The sequence below is a fragment of the Ambystoma mexicanum genome, chromosome 6q, assembly GCF_040938575.1.
Source record: "Ambystoma mexicanum isolate Mex_15411 chromosome 6q, UKY_AmexF1_1, whole genome shotgun sequence".
Classification (NCBI taxonomy): domain Eukaryota; kingdom Metazoa; phylum Chordata; class Amphibia; order Caudata; family Ambystomatidae; genus Ambystoma; species Ambystoma mexicanum.
In genome coordinates this window covers 1304160344-1304180296 of record NC_090937.1, presented here as the reverse complement: position 1 = coordinate 1304180296, position 19953 = coordinate 1304160344, and the positions used below count along the sequence as shown (strand labels likewise).

General features: G+C 44.7%; 1 protein-coding gene across 2 annotated transcripts in view; it reads right to left on the bottom strand.

Moving 5' to 3' along the window:
• The window catches only part of QDPR (quinoid dihydropteridine reductase), a 114016-nt gene extending 98677 nt beyond the window's left edge, over positions 1–15339 (bottom strand). Inside the window, exons 1-4 of one of the 2 annotated variants that reach the window (XM_069631911.1) lie at positions 15125–15339; positions 14586–14678; positions 14159–14255; positions 12474–12614 (exon numbers count right to left, since the gene is read on the bottom strand). In XM_069631911.1, coding sequence (XP_069488012.1) covers positions 12474–12614; positions 14159–14255; positions 14586–14678; positions 15125–15217 — 424 coding nt within the window. In that variant the 5' untranslated portion in view covers positions 15218–15339. The remainder of the gene's footprint in view (positions 1–12473; positions 12615–14158; positions 14256–14585; positions 14679–15124) is intronic. The other variant, XM_069631912.1, reaches the window with a different exon arrangement.
• Between the last annotated feature and the right edge of the window lie 4614 nt (positions 15340–19953).

Here is a 19953-nt window from a genome sequence, read left to right as displayed (position 1 = left end):
ACCTTCTTAAACAAAACTAAGGGTGCTCCAAGTCCAAAATAAATCTAGAGTCCAAATCTTAGGTGACTTACTGGCTCTACCACTTTAGAAAAATCTAACTAAAACGAAAAGGGGCGCTTTAGCAACAGCTTCTGCCTGGCCCAACTCGTAGATTACTTCTTTTCAGTCTCAAAGTTCCTTTAACACATAATAACAGTTTCCAGTCTTTTTGGCAATTCAAAGTATAAATCCTCTGTATTGTATTCTCTTCCCCCTTGCAAAAGAAGAATTCTTAGATTACTTTTAAAAATTCTTACAAATGTTCAAATCCCTTTAGCATCACTAATACAATTTTCTGTGTCTCATCTGGGTGGCTTATGGACTGCCCAAAGTCCTGTGGCTCTTTGATAATTTTATTCATTCTCAGTAGACTTAATAAACGTAGGGCATCTGGCCACTCAGGCATTGCAGGTTCTTGTTGCTCACTGCTTTGACAGTCTGGTTGCAGAGTGTTCATAATTCTTTCAAGTTGTTTCACGTAGGACGCATGCTCATCCAGTTTGATCAGTTCCTCGTACCTTTGTCAGCTTTCCCAGCCTTGGTATAAAGCACACATATCCTTCTCACTCCTTTTTACATAGGGCATGTGCCCGTTCCTTTCATTAAGGCTTGTGTGCTATTATCAGCTTCTGCAGCCGGATTTACAGTGTTTGTATCTCTTTCTATCCGGCCTGTGCACCTGTTCCATTTTCGTAGGCGCTCTTACCTTTGTTGGTTTCGGCAACCTTGGCAAAGTTCATAGCCCTCTCTGGTGTTATCACTTCGGGAGGGTTCGCCTACTTGTCTGTATTCGTCCCGACAGCAAAGGCACTTGCTGTGTGGCGCTCTGGGACCCGGGCTCGTTTCCTTCATCTGGTCTCTGTGTCGGTTGCCATTGTAAAGACTGGAGGGGGGGGTTATCTGTACTCCTGCCCTCTATATGGCAGAGTAGGAGCACAAAGCACCCCAGCCAAGGTTCTCTATGTTGTAGCAATGGACGAGCAACCATGGTTTGAGCTCTCAGGAGATGATGCAGGCTGGTTCTTAAGTACAGTGTATTCCCAAGCCCCCACAAAGGAATGTCCACACACTATGTCATGTGCTAAAACGGTTCTTTATATAAAATAAGGTTCAAGGTTTATACACACACATTATTTACACACTTTGTACTCTGGCAATTCTAATATGGCAAATATATACAATGGCTATGTTGGTACCACGCGTAACTATTGACTCCTTATTGAACCAACTGCTGACAGTTCTAATGGCATACAAATCAAACAGTAATGTGTATCAGCATAGGAAGGAAGACAAGTTAGGTAAAACAATGGCAGAATACTTTGTCCAACTACCCAGACATAGTTCTGTGTGAGAATCTCCCCACCCCCAACCTGGGCAACCTGTAATAAAGAGTATTAACAAGCCCAGTCCATAAATGTTAAAATAATCTTGTTTCCTGGTAAGAATATTGAACTACCCCAATGTACCCGAGTTAGAAGAGCTTCTTCGATGGTTCGTCGACAGATCCCTCGTGAGTGGACTCCCTTTAAAAAGGAGCCATGGGTCATCGAGATTGCTCTAAAGAAACGTGAACACTGTTGTCGAGACAGCAGCTTCGACCTTTGCGGTGCTCATCGACAATCGATCGTTGCCGTCCTGCGCAGACGAGGTGTGCAGTGCACCTCAATGTAAATAGTTTGGTGCTGCAAAGAAGACTCAGTGACAAACGTAGGCCCGGCAATGATGGGACTCGACCACAGCTGGATTCAGGATCTTCACTTGCCGGTGTCTTTGTGGACTTCAGGTGGCGGGAAAACCACCGGTGGATTCTCCCCGGTCATCGAAGGACTCAACTTTCTCCGGCGGGACAAAGCGGTTGACTATGATGGCAAGGGAGCCCTTTGTTTAAATGTTCCTAGAGAAACGTGGAGCACTGCGGCCGCAGTCGTTCAGCAGCACGGCATCGAGCTGTTTTCACTTCTGGGCAACACGACTCGACTGGCTTCCAGCGGTCACGGAAATCCTCCGAACCGCAGTCGACGACGATGTACGTCGACAGCGTCGATGTCCTGGTGCTTTACTTAAAGATTTCTCATCGGACCTCGTCTCCGGTCGACAGACTTTTGGGACAGGCTTCCAGGGTGCCTCGATGAAGATCAGCTTTTGCACGATGTTCCCTCATAGCTCAGGGAGAGATCTCCTAGCCAGGTCCTCTCTTGGATCAGTCCTTGACAGCTTTTAGATTTCGTCATTGGTAAACAGCAGCAAACCTTCTTCCTGCTGGGCTTCAAGTTTCAACTTCAGGTTCTGAACAAATTGGTAAGTGAGAGGTCCCCAGATATATGGTCCCTCATTCACACTGCTGAGCCAAGCTCTGTCAGCCAATCAGTCAGAAGGGCATTCATGCAGGGATGCAGGCAGCCAATCAGGCTCAAAGTGCATTCAGGCTATTCATTTCCACCCAGGCACCCAAAAAAGGAATGGGATTGGGCCAAGCACCCAGCCTTTCAGCACACCACACTACATTCATGTCAGTTTAAGGCAGGGCTGTCTCATTCTTTGTATCACACACACACACACAGATACCCATAACATGGAATGCATATTGGTCAGACACTCCATTCACACAGGTCCCACCCCAGGGGTGCACCCACAACATACGGGGAAGACTCCAGCCAGTCTGGCCTGGACTTCCCCACAATACCATATATGATTCTTCCACCCAACAGCCAGTCAGGGGAAGGGACAGGGTCGGGGGTTCCCAGGAATTTGGGAAAACAAGGTAACAGGTAATAGAAACCAAGAGGCCACAGGGCCATCTTGCCTTCTATCAGCAATCCACCGATTCCTATGGCAGGGCCTGGGTATTCCAAAACGGAGGATACTCATAGCACCTGTCAAATTCAGCATGGAGCTGCCACTAGCCCATACCCGGCTCTGTGGGCCACACACAGGTGCCCAAAAACATACACTAGGGGTACAGGGTTGTACCCCCACCCAGGAGTGCCATAAGGGCATTCCAAGGGTCTCCGTTCACCACAACCAAAAGGAGTAGAGATGCACTGCCAGGAGTCCCACGATGGAATCCTGTGCAGAAAACACAGAACCTACATAAGGGGGTACAGGACAAGGAGGCCCTGTCCCTCCAATGCATTCCCAGCATCACAGCCAGGGCCACCACTGTTCTTCAGTGGTCGCACTGTTGGGTGTCCTGACCCACGTTTGGACTATTATGCTGCAACATTTGGTTCTGTGGGCTTAGAAAATCCAAGATGGCCGAAAAGCCCACATTGCGCCAGAATCCAGGAAAATCGCGCGGTTTTTGCGCACACCAAAATGGTCGCCTAACCTGCCACCCACCAGTGCGAGCGTGGTGGGCCGGAAGCGCCATGAGTGAAACGTGGTGCCAAAGGAAAAACAGCAGTGCCTGTTAGCTCAAAAGCGCTTGGAAATCACTTTGTTTCTCTGAAATGCAAGCTAAAAATGCCTATTTTAAACATTACAAGATATTCAAAGATCTCACTGAACACCAGCAGACATTTGGCAGAATGTAGTCTTGTGTGCGTACAAAATCTGAAAAGATGAAGAGCCCAAAACAAAGTTTATAACAAAACTGGCTGAGCTGCGGATGTCAGCAGCTGAAGTGAAATTGGACTTAAAGCCACTAAAATCGAAATGTTTAAAATAAATATGAGTGACCTACTTTGAGTGTCACATAGGTTGCAACTGTTTAAAGGTCATAGTTTTCAACTTAAAATCAGCGTTCTAGCTGCACGTGTAAAAATTGTAAGTTTGATTTGAATGAAGAAAAACTGGGAACAAAAGTGACATTTGGCTGAAGCCTGGCTTGAAGAGATTGAATTCTGCCCGGCAACTACCCCCGACAGGAGTGGAAACTCGCTCAGCCACTGCATTCCCAGGCCTGGCTGCCTTCTGCTGTTCCCACCAAAAGTAGATGACACCTCCCTGATTGAATCAGGGGAGGAGCACGTGGGAGCAGGGAAACAGAACAATGAGCCTTCCTTGGCTCAGGCAAATGTTAAATTAGGGGGGGTCGTAAATGGCTTCCTCTTGAGAGAAACTGGGAGGGGCAGTGCCTCTGTGAGCAACTTGATTCGGAGGAAGTTAACAAACCAGAAATTCCACCATGTGCTTTGGGAAACCACACCCCCTCTGGACCAGAGCATAATTTTAAAAAGATGGATAATTCATAGTACGGACTTGTCAAAATTATATAATTAATATCATTATTCTTGTGATTTTTCTGTGCACATTTTAAGAGGTGTTAGGACTCTGTGGTATGTTCTTGGGGGTAGTAGTGGAAAATAAGGTATTACTTCGAATGTCTGTAGGTTAAAAATCTGACACTTTATCATCTGATGCCAATATTCCTTGTGCATGTTTGTGTAAATTCTGGAAAAGTTTAGAGGTTGTGTTCTTGATGAAAAGGGCAGAATTTTGTCATAAGTGGACACGACATCTTACAAAGACAGGGATCGGATGGTTTGGTGCTACAGAAAATATGTTAACTGGACCTATAACATTAGAAAAATTGTACGTAGATAAATATGTTTTTGGATCAAGAATAGATTTGTGTGCAAATTGACCAGGGGTGGATCCTCTGACCCATAAACTACCTCATCACAATGACACTCCATTTCCTTCCCCCAATCAAGGGAGACAGGAGAGCTTGGCCAATGATAAGTTGTGAGGGGCAGGCGTAGTTATGCCCCCGCACACACCCACTTTCAAAACACATAAAAAGAGACTGCTTGGACAGGCAGGACATTCACTTTCCACTTTCTTGCGACGCATTTTGCCGGACCAGACAATATCCAGAAGGACCATCTCCAGAACCAGAGACCAGACCACTCTGCAGTGCCAAGAACTTTTGCCAGAACCAGAGACCAGACCGCTGTGAAGTGCAGAGCAGAGCTGACCCAGAGAGCTGTGACTTCAGAACCACCCGCCAGGAGTCCAGTCCAAACCTGATCAGACCTTGACGGCCTATTCCAAATTTACAGTGCAAGTACTCAGCTAGAACTGTGCAAAACCAATCTCTTAGTTTAAAATAATCTAATTCAAACTATTTTAACCTATTAGAACTGCATCATAAGGAATCGTGTGTCTATTCTGTGAGTTCACAGAACTCAGAAACTGTCATATGTCATTCTAAAACTGTAATTTCATTTCTGAAAATCTACCTCCACAAAATCGTCCGTATCTCTTGAACCGTTTGTGGTAGGAGCGAGATTCTTTTTAAAACTAAGATTCTAGGCTTTCCAACGAACCCAGAACAGACTTTCTATTCATTAGACTTTTTCCGTAATCGCGCTCGACGCACTTGGAAAAAGTGCCGCGATTTGCGATTTGGCTCAAATTTCTTCACTTGTCAAAATAGCAGCTTCTTGCTTTGCTTTGCTGAAATTCTTTGCAACCTGATAATCATTCATAGAGCATTGCTAAAGTGATCCAGAACTAATACAAAGTAGCTATCACCCACCCCGAATCTCTTATAGGGAATTAAAATCATTTTTAGCATATTTTTCCCTTCTTTGCATACCATATTTAAAGTACTTTTGCCTGTGTTTAAAATCATCCCTGTTTCTCTACGCTTGCTGGGGGGAACGGGAACTGAATTGCCTTTGATTGTATCCCTGAAAACTGTGTGCTTTACTTCCATCTCCTTAGATTGCATAGAGGGGGGGGAATGAATTGCCACAAGGGGAAAAGTGAACATATTAGCCCTTGTTGAACGCATATCAGTTTATTATGCTGCATTTTTCCATCACTGCATTCCTTGAAATCATAAAAGTATTCTCAGCCTACCTTGTTCTTTCCATACCAACTCCTAAGTAATAAAATAAGTGTGCTAGTAGTTGATCGACATTATACTCATAAGTGTGATATCAAATATTAATTTATTATAAAATTGTGATATATATATATATTGTTTAATTATTCAATAAATCTTTTAAATTGCAAAACAAACCTACTTCTTGGCTCAGTGAGGGTGATTAAAAGAGAGGGGTGTTATATAAGGGTTTATCATCCAGAGTATAACTTGTCATAAAAATATACAAATAAGGGCTTCCCTTGGGCACTGACTTAGTGGGATTGCTTGATTGGATCACTTGACAGCACCACTGGTGTGTACAGTTGTTTTCCCAACTCCGTACCTCTCCTGACCAGAGCCTCTTGCTCCGTCAGCAACAGCCTCCAGCTTGCAGGTCTTGTGTCCCCCACTCCACTGCTGGTTCTGCAGCTTTAGCGCAGCTCCGCCACTCAAAGACGTTGTCTCTACAGAGGACCGCCTCTGCGTAGCAGTTGCCCTCCTCCTTCCGTAGGGGTCCCTCCACCATTTGCAGTGCGTCCTGTTCATATACACTTTGTCAACAGAATTGTGTCTGTCTTCTTTGATTATGGCATTCAGGCTATGTTAAGCATTACCTGAAGCCAAAAGAGTGCAAGAAAAGTCTTTGTTTGTCAGGCATAACAGGAGATACCAAAGTCTTTCCAACACCCATTTAGGCAGAAAGGGTTTTAAGGACTGGGAGTTCATTTTCAGAATGGGAGTCCTTGTCCCCAAGAGGGGGGTCACTCCCAGTAAGGTTCCACTTGCCCAGACCCCTAGGGAGGGTCTTGCTTAGCAGGTTCAACCCCCTGGCCTCAAAGGGGGTGGCTCCCCTATGGAGAGAAGAGAAAACTTGTCCAAATTCTTCGCACGTGGCATATATTTACAACACTGAGACGTGTCTACAGAGCTCAACAAGATGCTTTTCCACTGCACTCCTAATTGCAGTTCTAATGAAAATATCCAGTATTTCATTTGTTACTTGTACACATGAAAGAATTAAATTCTTCAGGATGACTGAAGGTGGGGTAGTTTTGTTCATGAAGAAATGAAGGGAGTGAATTCCAGAGACAAGAAGCCTGCACAGCAATGGAATGTGGAGAAACTGGACCAGAAAGCATGGAAAGCTGATGAATCTTAATGCAAGTAAGTGCGACTGAAATACTGCGGAAGAAGCAGCGAATCTTGAAGGTGATGACAAATATTGGTACCAAACGTAGTTGCCTCTTTAGTTGGGAGAGATGGTCATGGGGTTCGAGGTTGAAGATAGTTCAGCTGGCTTTGTTGGCAGTGGAGGATTGGTGTAGGCTATTATCAATGGCATTCTTGCAGCTCATACTAGAGAGAAGGATTGCTCCAAAGAGAGAAGCATGCTGTAAAGGTAAGAAGATGTAGGCTAGTCCAGAGGTGATGGTTGCAAGCTATTACCATACTGCCATGTGGCTTTGGAATGAGAGCTTGGTATCAGAAAGTAATCCCAGGTTTCTGACCAGTCTGCATCCCATGCCAGCTGAAAAGCACAGAAGGCTGAAGGGGGACGGGGGTGGGGACGGTCATGGGAGCCTAGAAGCAGGATTTATATTTGGTCGGTTTAGTACCAGCTTGTTGTGAGTCATTCAGGTTTTTGTGGCTTTCAGGTTGTTGGGAAGTGCAGAAATAAGTGTTATTCTCAGTTATGCTCAGTGTCATTAGCTTGGTGTAAACTGCACACTTTGAATGACATGGGAAGTCTTCGATAGCTGTTAAAGCGATAGAAAGTGAGGAATGTGGCCAATTTCAAGAGAAGGCCCATTTCCGAAATTGATGTATATTAATGTTTTGGTTTATTTCAGGTTAGTGCCAATGATAGGATAGAAACGGAATGAGTAGTGGTGGTTTGTTTGCTTGGACTGATAGGAGAATCATTAGGGCCCGGTTGGCCAGCAGAGAACAGGTGTTCATCTGAAAGCAATTTGATGCTGGTGAGGCTATGTATCTGCATAAGATGAGTGGGTTTTCAAAGATCTGATACAAATTGGGAGCACACAAAGGTCAGAGACACAAAACCATGACAGACTATTCCGCTGACGTGAGAAGAGTAATAGTCTAAATCAAGAAGACCACAGCGTTTAGTGGAGCAAGAGGGATTATGAACAAAACATGGCACTTCTTAAGCATGGAAAGGCGCTCCAAGAAAGGGCCTTGAGATTGGAAGTCTAAAACGCTGTCAAAGTCGAGAGAAAGGAGAGCAGCGCCCCTTCCTAGGTAAAGCTTTGGATGCGTTAAACAACTTGCCAGCAGCACCAATAATGATGGGAGGGAAGGAATTATAACAGAATGGGACAATTGTATGGGGTGACCAGGAGGTACATATTCCAGAGAAGAGAGGATCTCCGCGGTTGCCTTTGATCCCAGCTGGCATATCCCCTGTGGCGCAGGATGCAGAGTGACATAACTACCCGGGCTTGCTTAAAGGCATTCTCTCTCGTTGTGCAATAGGCATTTCACCACTCTGCCTCCCCTCCCCCACCCTTTCTTAATGCTCAACATGCCTTTATGAGAGCCACATGGACTTGCTGCACATTCTAAGAGCACAATAATTGAAACCATCGGCATGGCAGCACGGAAGCAATTTATCCAAACCCTCTGATCTCTCCTAAGGAAGGGAATGAAAAACCAGATGCTCATGTATTCTACACTTTATTTGCAGTGCGTTACTGATCCACAAGAGAAAACACAACTGTGCTCCAAATGTTGCTGCACATTTTATGTATTTTTTTTTCAAAACGTCATTACAAAACAAATGAACGGCGAATGCCTTAGACGAGGGACTAGATTACTGATCTAGAAATAATCTTCCTTCTCGTTCCATATCCGGGATACTGTGTCCATACAAATGGCTAGTTTTGAATAATATGCGGGGGCACAATTTTAAAAGTCTTCCCAGTTTACAATGAACCTCAATCATTAACCATTACTCTATTATCCTGCACACATGGATTATGGACAAAGCAACAGGGGGTTCCCTACCGAACCCCCATAGAGTCTGCATTAAAGCTGGAGTGATGTATACCTAGAGATGGCTGATGGGAGTTGTAGTCCAAAACACATAGAAAGCCAAAGGTTGCAGAACCCTGTCTTATTGCAAGCAGAACACGGCCTACAATAACTCTTTGAGATACGTTTCAAGTATCACAAACCCTTGTTCCTGGCCATATAGATTTGTGACTTTAAACAGATTGCACATCAACTGCAATAACACATTGCCACCAGCAGATAAACTAGTTCTTAAAACGAAATCTGTCGCGTACTGCTCTGCTGAAAATTACAACTTCGGATCTAAATCCCCAACCTTTGAAAATCCTGCTTGGGGCGGGGATTCATTTTCACCCAAAACTACCAAGCTCTGCAAAGTTTCCATTGCCGAGCTGCAACTTCCAGGACCATCTGCATTGGTGAAGGCATTTGGAGCCTGGTTAACCCCCCCCAAACGTCACTAAAAAGTCATTGGTTTCGACCACTAAGTGAAAACACTGCACAAACTAGCAACACTTCTACAATATATGAAAACTCTTGCCAGTTGTTATACCAGCGAGCACGCACAATAACCAGGACTCATGAACAATCTCATGGTCTTCGCCCCCTCCGACAGCCACTTAGCATACATGGCTCGCAGCACCATGATCGGATAACATTGCTGTCTATCAATTGTAACACACCCCTACCGCTCGCACCTGAGCAACACTCCTGAATCAACCATCAGGTAGGATAGAATGAACTTGTAACTGTTATGCATGCAACATTACTTTACTGGAACGCTAGTTGTAGCAACATGAATGATGCAGCAGGACTGAAGACCATCTCTGGCCCAACGCACAACACCCAACATAGCCCACATAGGCATAGGAAACACTCCAACACACCTGTGCTGGCCATCAATGCTCTCCAAGGTCCACGGTTATACACAAAGTAGAACACAGAGTGGGGAATCCATCTAACCGCATAAACAAAGTATTATGGGATAGCCGAAGAAACAATTTAAAGCCCTTTGAAGAACAGCCAGGAGTGGAGGTGCACGACTGCTCAAAATGCTATTGCACTCGGCTCACAGCAACGTGCCATCGCAAAATACATTCTGTAAAGCTCATATTTTAATGGGACACATATTTCACTTTTTTGGAAAAATATGACAATTCTTCTGCTTTGGCCATCAAAAGTGTTTATTTATACCAATGCTTTTAAAGATAAAGTTGGACCAGCATTCAAGGCCTGAGCAGAGGGTTGTGAGTACAATTCAAATAGGTTAAGAAGTATGGATAGTGTTATAACTTATTTGCATATGTGGAGTCTGCATCAAGGTAGCAATAGGCAGCAGTCTAGGGTGACACTAGCTGTGGATCCCGAGGGGTGCCAGATTGATATGATAAGTCATTTATACACAATTGTTTCTAGGCGCGTCAACACAAGGGACAAGGGGTGCGGGGCAGAGGGAGGCCAAAACAACGATTTTACTAGGCCTTGTGTCATTCAGATCGCGCGAGTGCTGGGAGAATGGAGGGGGAGACGTGTCCGTGGGGTGGGGGTGACGGAAAAGTGCATGTAACTCAATAAGTGCTGCCGGAGAGGGTGGGTTCTAAGTACAGAGAGACAGGGTACAGGTAGAGTTGCAGATACAGACCCTTAAATGCTGGTGGAGCCCGAGGGCAGTGCAAGGGCAACTGGACATGCAGGAGCCTGGGCTGAATTTCAGTGGGTGGCAGTGTGTGGAGCAGTCAAGATCATCAGCAAGGGAGAGGAAGAGAGAAAGCGGCCCCTACAAGCAGCAAATCTGGGTCATTTGTGAGGGAAGGCATGCCGAAGGTGCACACTGCCGGAGCCAGCATAAATATTTCACTGGTACGGACTGCGACTTTTTAAACCAGGGAAAAGTGACTGCGTGTTGCAAACCAGTCAACAGAAGGCACTGGGAGGAAAAAAAAATATCTATTTGTCGCCCTTAACCTCACCATTCTAAAACTCTGCAAAATAAAGGTTGCCCCTAAACCAACCAAAACTGCATGGAAAATCTGGTCTCCAAGTCTCCTAAGCAGATCCCCAAGTAATCCTTACGAAGTGGTCAGTGATGTGATTGTTATACAATACCTTTGTACAAAGTACAACAGTCAGCACTTCTTCAAGATCCCCAACTTCAATCGCCTCTCGATGGGGGGGGGGGGGGGGGGGTAAAGAGCTTCCCGGTTGTGGCCTCCAAACTTTGGAACAATCTCCCTCCAGCACTCAGAAAAGAACCAGCCTACTGGACCTTCTGCAGAAACCTAAAGACCTGGATTTTCAACTAACTCTGCTCTCCCTAAAACGAATCCCTCTTCCTAACGCATTTCCCCACCCACTCCCCCTTCCTCTTTTTCCCTCAATGTAACTAGTGCCTAGCTACCTGAGGGTTTTGTGCGCTGTAATAAATGCACAAATAAATAAACACTACTACTACGGAGGGTAGGAAAACATGCGACGGGTACTGTGAAAATGATAAGAGTAGAGAACGTTGAATCTACAGGATCTTCGTCATAAGTGCTATATTCATTTGTCCTTGCTAAAACTACGTCCGGTTATTTATTTTCCCATCGAAGGCTGCGAAAGACAACCCCATATGGCTTACACATTCTGCCGAGACAACTCCTCTGTAAAGGCTTTAACATACGGAGGCTAAAGGTCAGGACACGTATCTGCTATTCAACCATGGCTGGCTGGAATGAGAACAAAACCAGGGGTTATTGCACATTATGAAATCTGCAGAGTCATGCAGTGGCTACGTCCTCACAGTGCCTCCCCACACATACACAAACGGATTAAGTTTGCGCAATACCAAGCAAGGCACAGGATACATTTCGGGATCCGTTAAAGGTTAAAATACTTGTTTTTATTAAACAATTCCATCTCAGTGAGGACGTAAAGCCTAACCGAGACTGGGCCTGATTTACAAAAGAGTTTTCAAATTGGAAAGCCCCATTGAAAAACGCTTTGTAAATCAGCCTCCTAAATGTGCTACTTTATTCAGGACTGTTGAACAACCTCAGGTGATATGCAAACACTGATAAACGCTAGCTAGTACAAACACGTGGTCCAAATATGCTTTGAAACGCGGTCATAATGTCATTTTGTTAATAAACTGAAATTTGCATTAAATCTAGAAGAATACTTCCAGTGCTAAGTGCTCCGGTCCATAACCAGTTACACTTCTGGTCGAGGGGACAGAGGGATGAGTACCTCAAGTCTACGCTTTTTAAAAGCAATGGTTACATTCAGCCAATGCCCTTCTAACAACGCTCGTGGCTATCAGTCATTGGCCTCTGTGGCGAGAGCACAAATAAGCTGGAAAAACGAGGGCTACTTGACATTTTATTTTTCCAAGAACACGACACAAAGAGGAGAAGAAGCAGATTTCAGTCCATATCGATTTCCAAATAATTCAATATAATAAGTTACAGGAAAAGTGTCACAGCACAGTGGTGTGGTGTAATGACAAAAAGTAAGTCACAAAGCCATCTAGAAACGACGCCTTACCAGAAAACTCATAACACTGCGGACTGCAATCGCGCTAAAACATAATGCTTTACCATTTTACCTGGGGTTCCTACTAAGCCAGCCTTTGCTCCCGCCAGTGTCAGCAAACCTCCTTCCTTCAGATGTTTTGTGGCGAGATGACTGGAAATTGCTGACGTCCAAACGCTCTGTTTCCACATCAAGTCGCAGTTCTTGTAAAATGCTGCCAATAAAAGCATCATGTGTCGTAAAGTGGCCAAATTTAAATGTACCACAGGCCATTAATTTCCGAAAAAATACCGCACAATTCAGAGGGATAAGTCGATTACTATATCCTTACAGACCTAGAAAGGAGACATCATGGAAGGGTAATGACCTCTCTGCCAAGTTATGGCCTGAAGTCCATATTAAGGGGACATGGTCATTATACCCAGCGATAATGTCCCCTAACTAGGTCTAAACGGCTATTATCACACGGTGGTAATAGTTATTTAGGTTTTGGGGTTGGTGGTGAAGAAAAATTAAATTGTCAACTGGGTTGAACTGAAATAGTTTTATCAAGAGTATATGTACATTAGGTGTAATGTAAACGCGAATGATTTCCCTCACTGAAAACACTGTTCCATATTTTAGCTTTAATTTTGAGGCGTTAAATTGCAGTCTTGTTCAAGGAAACCTTGCTGGGCAATTGCATTGCGGTTTGTGAATGCAGAGAAACATGGTTTCACTGTCTGCTTCGGAGGTCAAAATGCTTGGCATTCGGTCAATACCCTGTAGTTATTGACTGTATTATGAACATTGTGATAGGAGACTGTATTGTGAACATTGTGATAGGAGGTCACCAATATCCATGTGCTTATAGCCATTAATCACTATTAGAGCACCAATAGACCACGCAAATGGCAACAGTGCACGGTATAAGACCCTTAACTACTCCCATTTCTATTCCAACTCCTCACAGTCCTTACTGATGGTCTTGATCTGGGTGCAAAAAGCCAGACCAGTATTGTGTCCACGGGTCATGATCTTTCTGCCAGGTGCTCACCACAGGCAGTAGTGAATCCGTATTGATCTTCGCCACAATGGCTGCCACCACAATTAATATAGCAGTCCTCACTACCAATGGATTTCTTTGGGCTGGGTCTGCTTTTTCTGTGTCGGAGAAAGTGCTGGGACAATCCACAGAAATCCAGCCTCTCCACAGGGATGAATGAGAATATTGAACTAACGTTTTTGAATTATTGGACAGTAAGGGTAGATCCGTGAGGAATCTAGTTCACAGTTCTGGTGTTCTATGGTATCCTGCATGTATGTATGTATCACGCTGTATTTCCCTATTCTCATTTTTACACTTAGTAAGCATGGCTCTGAAGATTGCAGAACACTGCCTCCCTCATGCTGCCATGGGGATGCAGGATACCATACAACACCGGCAACATTCTGGGAGTATAAACAGAATAGGGCGGGTGTGGTGAAAACCACCAAAACACGTGGTGCTGGTTTTCTACTGCACCTGCTGACTCTTCAAGAATGAGGGCATACATGATACATGCCTGCACCCCTCCATACATCCCCTACAAGTACCACTCTTTCCCAAAGCACGAATCAAAGATGAACTGAATTCAACATACACCGGGGATAACATTTAGGGCAAAACGAATGCAATCAGAGTAAGACATGATATATCAAAGAATTTTAGAGAACAGGGGTCATTTTTACGAAAAAGCAGGCCAGAGTGTATTCCTTGCCATTGAAGAAATGACTTACATTTTGCTTTGGCTGAGCCTCCTGCCCATCCTCCAGCAACACATAGGATAGCATCCACCTTCTGCTCGCCCAACAGGTTGCCAACCTCTGTCGTAACCTTGAATATGATTAAAAAAAAAAAAGCGCGGACACGCGCACCGTTTGGGAGTTACACATCGGGTCCCTACACATACGGCAATGCAGACAAATAGACATCCATACTTTTAGATGTGTAGATTTGTCATGCTATCCGTTTGAAAGTATCATAGGCAACAGTAAACAGCTAAGGGCAAAAAGAGTTCACGAGCTGCATGCAAGTAAAAGAGCAAATACCCTTCTTAATACCTCACCGAAGTGAGACCCAACCTGACTGTTCAATTCACACAGAACACAGCAAGCTTGATCCATCAAAAAACATGACCAATATACAACTGGAATAATAAATTACCTGGTCTGTTTGCTCAGTGAAGGAGTCAGACGTTTTCACAAGAATATTGGCGCTGGCGTCCTTATTTTCGACCATGTCTATGGAGGCCACCCACTGAAAAAAAAGTGGAAGATCACGGTTCTTCATGAAAGACTGCACATTTATGTTATAAAGCCTCTTCTCTCTGAAGATTTAATTATCAAAGAGGCTTATTTTCAACAAGTCAGACTAACGAGTATGTGCCATAAGTACACATGTGTGGAGGCTTCCTCCAACTACAAACATCAATAAATTCGCGCTAGCGGTCGATGATGAGGCATGTTTAAGCAATTACATACTGTCAACCATACGTTAAAACCTGCTACATACATGAAAGAAAAGAGATGACCAATGTCCTAACCCAGTACGCATGAAACAGCATTTAACTCTCTGCAGCCAGGCGTTATCAGATATACACCAGCAAGAGTGTCTTCTCAGCTGAAGACGTGTAGCAGGCAGTTCTGTTTTGTCTAGAACACATACATACAGACGATACATAGCAGAAGCAACACTTTTTGTACCCAGTCTCTTGCTTTGAAATAGTCCACGCATTTGGAGCCCAGAGCGCCTCTGCCGCCGTATACGAGCACTTTCTGCGCCTCCGTTGCTGCCATTCTGTCTCCCTCGATCCTCTTCTGCCTGCACGCTCCTGCGAACGCTCTACAGCCTATCTGCTGCCAGAACAGCTGGAGCTGCTAAAATATACAGTTCCTGGAGGATAGATATAAGACATGTTGGGATTGGCCGCTACTTGCAGCCAGTGATTGGTCACTGCTACATCCAATGTCATTGGTCAGGTTATGTTCATTGTAGGAAAGTGATCGGTTATACGTCTTGTGGAAGCTGTTTTTTTATTTCACTTTACGCGGGACGTTTTCTCATCTATTTACCAGTACAATATGTTTTAGCTACAGCTATAATGAAAATTGTTGCAATGCTATCGTTCACGTATAAGCCACCCGTTTTTAACTTGGGACCGTCCATCCTGCAAAACCAAAATTAGCAACAGCTTGCCACGACCATATCAATTAAATGGTCTGTAACTCTGGTAACACACAGTTAGACGTAGATCTACTTTTGAACTAACCGTCCTTTTCATAATGTAATAGACCAGAGGGACAGCAAATACAGCTGCCAGAAGAGCCCATACTTGCCAACCCTACAGATTTAGGCAGTAGGCTACTGCTTGTTAAGCAGACCTACCGCCTACAGATTTCAGTGACAGATCCTTTTTACAGTGGAAAGTAAATTATGTGACTCTAAGGCAGGCTCCAGGACAAAGCATGCAACACATTAATTAGTCTGTCTGTACAGTGTGCTGGTAGGTGATTACTTTGATTGGGCTCAGACCAATCCACCGACACAACAGCTAAACTGACTCTGTCCTGCACTCTTGCCAAGACAACCCTTAGATGAACCACCAGTGAAGGCAAGTGGCAGAGTGTAACACCATCACACAGCATCTGCCTATCAGACTGAGGGGGGTATCAGTCGCCATGTTTAGTTTAGTTTAGTTTATTACTTGTATTGCGCACCAAACCCGCAGGTAGTCGGGCGCATCATAAAAGATAACTCACAGCTTAGTTGTACATGGTATACAATACAATACAATATGCACTATTACAATTTTTACAATTTACCTATATAAAGAGAATGTTTATACATTATATACAAAAATGAGTATATACAAAATCTTTGCAAGCAACCATACTGAGTAGGATCTGGAATAATAGAGGGTAGGATCTAGGAGAGGAGGGCGAGCGCCAAATCACGCTTAGCCATCAGAGTCTTTGAACATTTTTATAAGGGTGTGGCGAAATTTTGTAAAGGATGGTTCTAGTCTGAGTAGGGTAGGGAATGAATTCCATAGTTGGGTGGCCTTGACCTGGAAGCTGTTGCCTCCCACTTTGGCCAATTTGAATCTGGGGGTCAGGAGGCAATTAGTATTTGACTGTCTGGTTAGTCTTGTCTCAGATTTAGTGATGATTCTGTCCATAAGATATCTAGGGGCCGCTTTGTTTACACATTTATGTGTAAGGGAGGCGACTTTAAGTTTTATTTTGTCCATTGTCGACAGCCAGTTGTAGGCTCTTCTGGTGTCCGAGATTTGGTTTCTCCTGGAAATTCCGAGCGCGGCTCTAAGGGCGTTGTTTTGCAGGAGTTGGATTTTATTAGTTATTTGCTTACTGGCCCCAATATACATGGCATTGCAGTAATCAAGTCTTGATAATATAAGAGCTCTAGCAAGGGTGATGCAGCTGTCATTAGATAGGAAAGCTCTGCCCGCTCTGATTAATTTACAAGTATAGGCAGTGGCCGAGGACAACGTATTTACCTGTTTGTTAAGCGTTAAGGCAGAATCCAGATAAAAACCTAATGTTTTTACTTCCTTAGCAGTTGGAATGATGTTATTGTCGACGCTAAAGGAGGAGTAGTTTGGGCTAAGTTTCTTTAACGATATTTGTGTACCCAGGATGAGGATCTCTGTCTTGTCATCATTCAGGCATAGTCCATGAGTGGCCATCCATGCCTGGATGATGAGGTAAACCTTGTTTACCAAGGCCAAATCCTTTTCATAATCACCAGTAATAGGTAGGAGGATCTGCGTATCATCTGCATAGTTAGTGTAGGTGATACCCAGATGATCCAAATCATCGAAAAGGGGCTTAGTGAAAATATTATACAAGGTAGGCGAGACGCATGAACCCTGGGGAACACCACACGAGATAGGGATAGGGTCAGCTGAGGCAATGGGAGAGAATACTCTCATGGTGCGATCACTGAGGAAGGATTGTATCCAAGCTGTAGCTTCTGGGGAGAAGTGTGCTGCCGAGTCCAAGTGGCTGCACAAGACCTGGTGATCGACCAGGTCGAACGCGGCTGATAAGTCCAGAAGCAGCAGGAGAGCTAGGTCGCCTCTGTCCCTGAGGTCATCAATCTGTGCCTTCAAGTCAATTAATGCAGTTTCAGTCCCGTGTTGGGGCCGGAAGCCTGATTGTCTAGATCCCAACAGGTGATTAGATTCTAAATGTTTTTGGATTTGTAGATAGGCTATTTTATCTATGATTTTCAAGAGGAATGGTACCGTGGTAATGGGTCGGTAATTTGTAGGAATTAGTGGGTCTAAAGTTTGTTTCTTTAGTAGGGGGAGCACCCAGGATTCCTTAAGGTTAGTGGGGATACTGTTGGACCTAAATGATGCGTTGATCAGTTTAGTGATAAAGGGTGATAGTTCTCTGGCTGCATCTTTTATGAGTTGGGCAGGGCACTGGTCACCTTGGCAGTTAGAGGGTTTGAGTGAGAGTATAGTCTTTTCTGTCTCGAGAATAGTAACTTTTGAAAATTTGAATCGTGTTAGTGTGTCGGAAATAATGGGCAGGGTTGAAGTGGTAATGTTGGGCGGGTTTATTGTTAGTGAGGCTTTTTTATTCTTAATTTTTGTTTGAAGAGTAGCAACTTTGCCTGTCAGTGCTTGTTGGATATTCGAGCACCAAAGTTTGTCCTTAATGCAGTTGTCAGGTATGGGGATGGGTGCTTCGAGTTCTTTGAGGATGGCAAAGAGTTCCTTAGTACTGGAGTTAGCTTGGGCTATTCTTGAATTGTAGGATTCACGTTTGGCTAAGAGAATTTCTTTCTTGTAGAGAGCAGAGATAGCGCGCAGATTAGTTTTATTTTCTTCGTAGTAGTTGTGTTCAAGTAGTGTTCAACTTGCAATAAATATGTACTGCCTGGGCTGCTGCTACAAAGCAGTGGCCAACGTTGCCTACCAGCTCTGTGTAATTACCTTCTATGAAGTTAGGTAATTGAATTTGGTGTAAAGTTACGATTCAGAATTATACATTTTTAACATTCATAGCTCTCAACCATTTGTGTCTCAAAGGCGGGTGAAAGCACCCGATTTTAATTTTGGCAGGTGAGAGGCCCATTGAAATGAATGGGCGTGCAGGAGGCTTGGCGGGTGAGTCAGCTGTTTACAAGGCGGGTGACACCCGCCAAAAGCGTGTGAGTTGGGAGCTATGAACATTTGAACATCTTTCTATGTTGTGCTGTTTGATGGGTTGTGTATTTTAGAATGCTTCAATGGTGCCGACAATGTATGTTTTATATTCCCCTGTGATTTTATTGTTATGCAAATTATTATTTTTGAAACTTGAAAAATCCTACATCTTTTTGGTCACAGAATGTTGGCAAGTATGAGAGCCTTTCTTGCTTCAGGTTGTGAGGACTGCAGTAGCTGTGCCGCACTGTACAGGCATGGGTGGGAGACGCCGTAGCCCATGTCTACATTACCTTTGCAGCTTCATATGGACTTTCTCGTGCCGAGAAATTACGGCTGCGAGCTACACGCCCGCTCCCTTTATAAGTATGTACATGTACATGTAAAGGTACCAAATCCCGCAGGTTCTGGCCAATCTTTTCCCACAACAGATGAATGGGAGACCGCTCACTTGGAGCACTTTAATAAAAGCACTTACATGCCTCAGGAAGACACAAAACGCTGTATGGAAACCTGATTGTGTGGGTCTATGTCGTGGTGTATGTGCATATCGAAACATCTTTCTTTGTGGGTGAACTTATACTTAACATCAGACTGGGTGTGGATAGTGTTACGAAGTGAAGCGTTATGCACGCATGTGCGATGCCTGGGCGAGGGTCGCGCATGCGCATTCAATAAAGGGGAGCCCGTGCTCGGCAGCTGCCTCCGGGAACCCGTAGCAAGTGTGGTGCTGCCCCTTTAAGGCTTTCAGCACGCGGCAGAGTGACGTTGCACTCCGCTCCGTGCCCTATAAATAAAAGGGGCATTCCTGGCAACACAGAGCGACCAGGGAGCCCCAACCGAACACACCAGTAACGACTGTGTCTGCAGGCGGGAGGGGGCTCACGTAGATACCGATGACCGCTGCAGACCTGCAACAGTGGCGACGAGGTCTCATTAACACCCGGGCACGGCGGTAATAAGGTGGTGAAAAATGTTCTCATTGTGGGCAAATTTTCATTGTCTTCATGCTGCGGAGAGGGGACGGGCCACGCGGCTCAGCGGTCATTTTGGTAATTAGGCCTGGGATGGTCGCGGCCCTGCAAAGGGGTGCCTGTGCGCCATCCAGCCTTACATTTTGGACACATTAGCTGCAGGCAGCTGTCACTGCATGCGCGGCACGTCTGAAGTCATTTTGGTGCTTTTGGAGTGCAATATTTCGACGAGTTGAGGTGAGGAGCTAGGGGAAGCCTGCTCTTCTTCTTTGTTGTTCCCCTGGGCCCACCCATCTCCATTTTTGGTGTCACTATGGTGTCTCATTTCTCCTGTGGCAATCCATTCTGCCCTGCCTGGACTCTGGACTGGGATGCATGT